Source organism: Vespa crabro, chromosome 15 (genome assembly GCF_910589235.1).
Source record: "Vespa crabro chromosome 15, iyVesCrab1.2, whole genome shotgun sequence".
Classification (NCBI taxonomy): domain Eukaryota; kingdom Metazoa; phylum Arthropoda; class Insecta; order Hymenoptera; family Vespidae; genus Vespa; species Vespa crabro.
The window spans coordinates 3,413,115-3,420,614 of record NC_060969.1 but is presented as its reverse complement, the minus strand read 5'-3'; the positions used below and the strand labels follow the sequence as shown (position 1 = coordinate 3,420,614).

The window sequence follows — 7,500 nt, the reverse complement described above, 5'->3', positions numbered from 1 at the left end:
AATCTTTTCTTTCTAATATTTTCTAATTCGTAACTATACATTCTTCGAACGTTTTTAATCGGAATAAGAATAATTATTATTTAAAATTATCTTTCGCTTGGGCATAGAAAATGAAATGGGAAAAAAAAGAAAAGCAAGCAACCAAGAAAAAAGAAATTCGAATCGACTCGCCTTTATTTTCTTTTCCATTTTAACTTATTTTTAAATTATTTTCATATGAAAATATTTTAATTTTATTATCATGATATACGTATAGTCAGCTATTTTTTTTTTATCCCAGATAAACAAATCGTGACGTACCTAGTTTTCATAGATACCGGCAGCATTGCCGTTGATCGATCTGTAGGTTTCAGGGTTATGTTATAAGGTCTCTCTCTCTCTCTCTCTCTCTCTCTATCTATCTCTCTTTCTCTCTCTCTCTCTCTCTCTTTTCTTCCTCAACTCGAGTGCAGCTTCGAGTTTTTTTCAAGCTAAAAAATAAAAAACCAATATTTCCTTACTTTTTATACGAATCAATATCGACGCATGTTTAAAATTTCTTTTGTAATCTACCATTGTAATAATTTAATAAAGGATTATTATTTAATATGAAAAAGAAAGAAATTCTTTTTCTTTTTTTGCAATCATTCTTTTTTTTTTCTCATATCATTTTTGTACTCGTGAATGATATTATTTATTTTATTTATTTGTATTTATTATTCTTCTCACTTATGAATGATGATATTACTTTATCTGAAAGAAAAAAGAATGAACAAAATTTAATTATAAAATAGAGATATGCACATACGCGTTTATATCGTGCTTAATTATAAATTTTTTTCATTTAATAATGCATATATTATGTCCATAATGATTTGCGTTTAATCCATGGATTTAGCTATGGACATAGTTCGGAATTAGTATTACACACTATATTACATTATTGACGAATTCTTGTTTCACGATATATGTTAACTATAGATATAAATGGTATATACATATATATATATATATATATATATATATATATATATATATATATATATACATATATATATATATATATATATATATATATATATATATATATATATATGTATATATATGTACACTTCATAATATCTCGTATATGCCCCTCTTAAGCTCGCATTAAAGTCTCCTGTCAATATTTCTTTTTGTTGCTTATCCTTCTTTAATCATTCATGCATGATTTCAATTTCATTTGCGATAAAAGGATACTATTTCGAAGGATTTTTTTTTTTATCTTGATTACACTGAATATATCGTATATTATATTATTTTTATATATTTAAACGAAATAAAATATATATATATATGTGTATATAACATTAATAATATAAATTTAATAAATTTGTAGGAAAATGAAGCTCGATTTTATGGACCGAGAGAAGGGGTTGGAGCTTTTCGGGAAGTTAATAAGAACAAAAAATATCGACTGTTTGCAAGAAGAACAAACGAAAAAAGGTCCAGAAACATTGAATACAGCTGATCCGAAGCAGAAATTACAGGTAAAATATATATTTCTCTTTTTCTCTGTCTCTCTCTCTCTCTCTCTCTCTCTCTCTCTCTCTCTTAATTAATTTTAGCTCTTCGAACAAATTGCAAATGAATTTATTTATTGAGTATAATGAAATGCGATGGATAAATTACGATGAAAGTTGATTTATCGGATAAATTGATATGAATAAAAAATAAGTAGAGGAAAAAAAATTAAAAAAAAAAAAAAAAAAAGAAAAAAAATAAAAAATGAAAGAGGTAAAAAAAAAGTGAAAAAAAAAAGGAAAAAAAAAAAGGAAAAAGAAAAAGCAATCTACATACATATGTACATACAAGTCGACTTATAAATAGTTCTAGACTGACTTTTCGAGCTAATAGATTCTTAGACCTACATACTTAGATCTATGCGCGTCGTGTGGGTATATGTGCCATTCGCACCAGTACGTATTGATCTTGGTTATTTTTAACTAAAATCTTTTTATTTTCTTCTTCTTCTTCTTTTTTCTTCCTTTCTTTTTTTTTTGTATTTATTTTTTTATTTTTTGTTTTTTGTTTTTAAATACCCATTATTGCATGCAAACGATGCGATATGCTTATGTCGTTCGTTACCACTCGTAATTTATCTATCTCCGACATATTTGCAATTTGTTGAGGAAGATAAAGAAAAAAAAAAAAAAAAAGAAAAAAAGAAAAGAAAAAAGAAAAACAAAAAAAAAAAACGATGCTTCCTAAGTTTAAGAGAAAATAACGGAGTAGTGTATGAATATTTTAGAAGTGTCTGACTACTCTGGACCTGACGTCTTTAGGAGTTGGTTCCTGCGTCGGGACGGGGATGTATCTAGTCGCAGGAATGGTTGCACACAGTGTTGCTGGACCTGGTGTCATTATATCATTCATTATAGCTGCTATTGCTTCCATTTTTTCTGGTAAATAATCATTTTTTCTTTTTTTTTCCTTTCTTATATTTTCTTTTTCTTTTTTTGTTTTTCATTCCTTTCTCTATTCATTTTTAATTGAATCGCTCGGAGAGAGAAAAAAGGAACAAAAGAAATAAAAAAAAAAAAAAAAAAAAAAAAGAAAAGAAAAAAAAAGAAAAAGGAAAAAGAAAGAAAGAAAGAAAAGTAATCTCTCTATGAAGAAATTTTTGATTCATATATCGTAATTGTACGATTTTACTTTTAGGAGCATGTTACGCAGAATTTGGAGTAAGAGTGCCTCACACAACTGGCAGTGCTTATATGTACAGTTATGTGACAGTAGGCGAATTGATAGCATTTATTATAGGTTGGAACATGATACTCGAATATTTGATAGGTACGAGTGCCTGTGCTTGCGCCCTTAGCGCTTGCTTGGATGCTCTATCAAATGGTGCTGTCTCTGGAGCGATAGCTAACAGCGTTGGTACCATATTTGGTGAGTATGGGAGAGTATTGTTTTTTTTCTTTTTTTGTTTTCTTTTTTTTTTCTTTCTTTCTTTTTCTTTTTCTTTCAAAGACGTAGGGCATGGTATTGACACGGTGATTAAAGACGTATTGATTTTTTATATTTTTTATTTTTTTCCTTCCTCTCCTTCCTTCCATGACCCAGTCCGCGTAACCCCTATTTCTTTCTTTGGATAGGAAAAAAGATGAAGAAAAAAAAAAAAAAAAAGAAAGCGAGAAAAAAGAGAAAGAAATAAAAAACGAATCTACACTCGGTGCTTACGTTCCGTCTTGAAATTCATTAAGATCTGTCGGTAGCACGTGTCCTCGAAGGAAGAAATCGATTAGGACGGAGAACGTAGTAGCTATCTATGTACCTTGCCCTAAATCCTACTTTACCTATCCTATCGTATTAACAATTAGATACTCTTTCACTCGTCTTGACCTTCTTTAAATAACTAATACAATGATACGACGAATTTTGCATAAAAGGATTTGCATAAAAGAAGCTTTTAAGGGAGTTCGATGAAGATCGAGATAAAACTTCGAAGGATCTTGTTATTAATAGTTGTTCCGTTCATCGACGTATTTTTTTTCCTTTGTTTTTCTTTTCTCTCCATTTTCTTGTTTCTGTTCTTTTTTTCTTTTTTTTTTTTTTCTTTTTCTTTTATTTTACTTTTCGAAAACGTGACTCGATATAGTACGAATCGTTAGTTGGTTAGTTGGAGGATGTAATCAGTGGATGAAAGGAATAAGGTTGTGCTCCACTTACGTACGATTTCAAGCTTTACACACTCGACCGCAATCTGTAGGACATAATCGAAGTTATAAAGTGAAAAACACGTGCCATGAATCACACGTGTGCGCAATACATATATCTATATACAACCATTAATATATACGTGTATATCTATTATATTAACGTAGATTATTAAAATAATTCATACGGTATCCATGCGGATATAAAATATTTATTTATTTCTTTATACGTAAATGAAAATATTATTGTCTTCTCGTTTCTACAACGAATATAAAAATTCTCTCATATATCTATAATGGATGCAATTGAATTAGTTAACTCATCGGACTTGCGAATCATTCTCGAGAAGGAATAGGATAAGGAAAGAGAAAAAGGAAAGGGAAAAGGGAAAGAGGAGGGGGGGAGAAAGGACGAAAGAGGGATGAACGACAAAAGGATGCATGGGACGGGGCGCTTGCGCGGATCTAGTTACGGCACCTGTGGACCTCATCGATCCGAACATAGTTCCCAAACCAAGCACATACTTGGATGCTTTTTGACCTATCCACCTGTGTCACGATGAGAGCTTTTTTATTATCAGTTTTTTTTTCTTTTTTATTATTTTCTTTTAACATTCATCTCTTCTCCTTCATTATCCTATTCTTTTATATCTTTTACTTTTTTTATTTTTCATTGACCTGGACATTAGGAAAAATAATGATTTCATGTATCAAGTCTTATGATATTAAAACAGATTTTATGTAAATATGATAGAACGTAATATGATCAATATTTAATATCGTTATAATATGGACAGATTTGTAATTGAATTTTTTTTTTTTTTTTTTTTTGTTATACCAGAACGACCACCAGACTTCCTAGCCTTTGTCATAACGATACTGATGATGTTACTGATGGCAGCTGGCGTTAAGAAGTCTTTGGTGTTTAATAATGTACTCAATGCAATTAATCTCGCAGTATGGGTTTTCGTTATGGCAGCTGGTATGTTCTATGTTGACTCGAGTAATTGGTCTGAACACAATGGATTTCTTCCCTTTGGTTGGAGCGGGGTAAGAAGAATCAAATCGGGATAATTTAATAATAAAGAAACAAATTTAATCATTTATCTTTGATTTTTATGATATCCATTCATTCAATTTGTTTATTAGGTATTCACAGGAGCAGCAACATGTTTTTATGCCTTTATTGGCTTCGATATAATTGCAACTACCGGGGAAGAGGCAACAAATCCTAAACGAAGTATTCCTCTTGCGATAGTTTCATCATTGATCATCATTCTCATTGCTTATGTTACTAGTAGTATGGTTTTGACTCTTATCGGTAGGAAAATTTTAAAGAAAATCGATATAAAAAATTTCAAAAGATAATTAATAATAATCATTTCTTCTTTTATAGTCCCATACGAAGAAGTTGATCAAGACTCTGCATTGGTCGAAATGTTCGGTCATGTTGGTGCATACAAATGCAAATATATTGTAGCTGTTGGTGCACTCGCTGGTCTCACTGTCTCTATGTTTGGCAGTATGTTTCCAATGCCTAGAATAGTTTATGCCATGGCTCAAGATGGCCTCATTTTTCGGTAAAATATTATTACCATTTCTTTCTCAACAATATAAGATTAATAATAATTATTATTATCTTTCTCTAATTATTTATTATAGATCTTTAAGCCACGTATGGCCAGCAACTGGTACTCCAGCATTAGCTACATTAACTTCTGGTCTTTGTGCTGCATTCGCAGCATTATTAATACAATTAGAAGTTTTAGTAGAAATGATGTCGATTGGTGAGATATCAAATTATTATTATTATTTATCGCATAATTTTTTTTTTTTTTTTACATATATGCATATGTATATATTATACATGTTTATTCGTATTCTTTAAAAATAATAATATTTTTAATGTAGGTACCTTGTTAGCATATACTCTCGTCTCTACTTGTGTCTTAATATTACGGTATCAACCGCATACAACTAATTTAGTTGAACTTCTCCCACAAAGTCTACGTACACCATGTCGTTCTCCAAGTAAAGAAACTCAAGGAAATGGACAAGTAACTTATGGAAAAGAGCTTAGACCAGATCAATTGACAACTGCACTTAACACTGCTCAAGTAGCTCAACCAGAACTTTTGACTACTAATAATGGACAACGTATCATGGTAAGACATTTATACATATATTTTATATATATATATATATATATATATATATATATATATATATAATTTTAATAATTATTTGTTTTAGGTACGACGTGTCAGAAGGTGTAATAGTTCCTCCCCAGATTCTGACGACACTTATGGTGCAGAAGAAGACGACGTTGGTTTAGGCAAAGATGATCAATATTTAGTTAGCGATAGAACGGAAAATAAATTTTACGGTAGTGTTCATGCGGCAGCAGCCGCCTCAAGTTGCGGAAGTACACATCAATATCCTGGAAATACACCAATCATAGGACCGCCTTTAAATTATCTGCAACGTCGACTACAGGTATATTAATTGTTTATTTTTATTTATTTATTCATTTTATTATTAATCTTCTTTTCTCCCTCCTCAAAATTTTCTTAATAAGTAATATTGAAATATCTTTAATATGAATTTATATCGGAATTTATTATTTCGTTTAAAAGGCTGCACAATATCTCTGTCCTGCCATATTTCCATGGGTAGATAGAGGACCTGCCACTGAAGCATCGGGTCATTATGTCATGAAACTAGTCGGTATCTTGTATATCTTAATTTTGATCTTCGATATTATCATTGTATGTAGAATGGGTGAGTAATAATAATTGGTATATCAAATTTGAAATTTTATTGAGTTAGAAGCTAATGAAAGAATGTGATTTTTTTTTTATCCTCCGACTGTGACTCTTATCTTTTATATCGTTCAAGGTGATATGGACACTTTTACAACGATACTATTGTTCATTTTATTTTTCGCGATTGTTGGAATACTTTTGGCTATCAGTAGGAAACCGCAAAACAGGTGATTAAAATTGTATCGCAGTATAAAGTTGATTTACAATATTTTTTATAACACTTTATTCGTGTTACTCATAGAAACACTATAATGTTTACAACACCGGGATTACCATTCGTTCCGGCAATTGCTGTAACAGTTAACATTTACCTCATCTTCAAACTTAACATCCTGACTCTAGTTAGATTTACTGTTTGGATGATACTTGGTATGTGCTATTAAAAAGAAAGAAAGAAAAAAAAAGAAATAAGCATAGATAAAATTAATAAATACCGGTTTTGATATGATATTCATTTTAGGTTTCGTAATGTACTTCTATTACGGTATTAAACACAGCAGTTTGGAAGAAGGTAACGTTCAAGGTAACGCAGATGAAGTTGTTAATGAGTGTACAACGGGAAATATCGAGTTAAAAGTTACCGATCAACAAAGACAGCCACATAATCAGCAAGCTGCGTATACGAACGTAGAACAAAATATTTATGGTGGACAGCAGCTTGATGCATTTGGTCAACCCGTATTTGGTAGTACGAATTTTGGAGGTACGCCGACGAATTATACAAATCAATCGCACAGCCAATCACCAGCGGGCACTACACTCTTCGTTCAACAAGAAAACTTTCCAACTTGGGACGATTAAAAAGATTTCTGATAGAAAAGAAGAGATAGAAATAGAAAGTCAGAGAAAGAGAGAGATAGAGAAAGAAAGAGAGAGAGAGAGAGAGAGAGAGAGAGAGAGAGAGAGAGAGACCGATACACACACGAACAGCTATAATACGTATACCTATATTAAATATATATGATTATTATTATGTTTGACATATATGCACGGCAAGT

The 7,500-nt window shown here is 30.8% G+C and overlaps 1 protein-coding gene across 7 annotated transcripts in view; it reads left to right on the top strand.

Annotated features, from left to right (window-relative positions):
• LOC124429402 (probable cationic amino acid transporter) overlaps window positions 1–7,385 on the top strand; it is a 9,431-nt gene extending 2,046 nt beyond the window's left edge. For all 7 annotated transcript variants that reach the window (XM_046974631.1, XM_046974630.1, XM_046974629.1 and 4 more), the window contains exons 3-15: window positions 1,358–1,508; window positions 2,270–2,423; window positions 2,680–2,910; window positions 4,519–4,727; window positions 4,827–4,998; window positions 5,074–5,257; window positions 5,340–5,464; window positions 5,589–5,842; window positions 5,931–6,173; window positions 6,314–6,458; window positions 6,576–6,669; window positions 6,744–6,871; window positions 6,963–7,385. In XM_046974631.1, coding sequence (XP_046830587.1) covers window positions 1,362–1,508; window positions 2,270–2,423; window positions 2,680–2,910; window positions 4,519–4,727; window positions 4,827–4,998; window positions 5,074–5,257; window positions 5,340–5,464; window positions 5,589–5,842; window positions 5,931–6,173; window positions 6,314–6,458; window positions 6,576–6,669; window positions 6,744–6,871; window positions 6,963–7,303 — 2,427 coding nt within the window. In that variant the 5' untranslated portion in view covers window positions 1,358–1,361 and the 3' untranslated portion in view covers window positions 7,304–7,385. The remainder of the gene's footprint in view (window positions 1–1,357; window positions 1,509–2,269; window positions 2,424–2,679; window positions 2,911–4,518; window positions 4,728–4,826; window positions 4,999–5,073; window positions 5,258–5,339; window positions 5,465–5,588; window positions 5,843–5,930; window positions 6,174–6,313; window positions 6,459–6,575; window positions 6,670–6,743; window positions 6,872–6,962) is intronic.
• The last annotated feature ends 115 nt before the right edge of the window (window positions 7,386–7,500 follow it).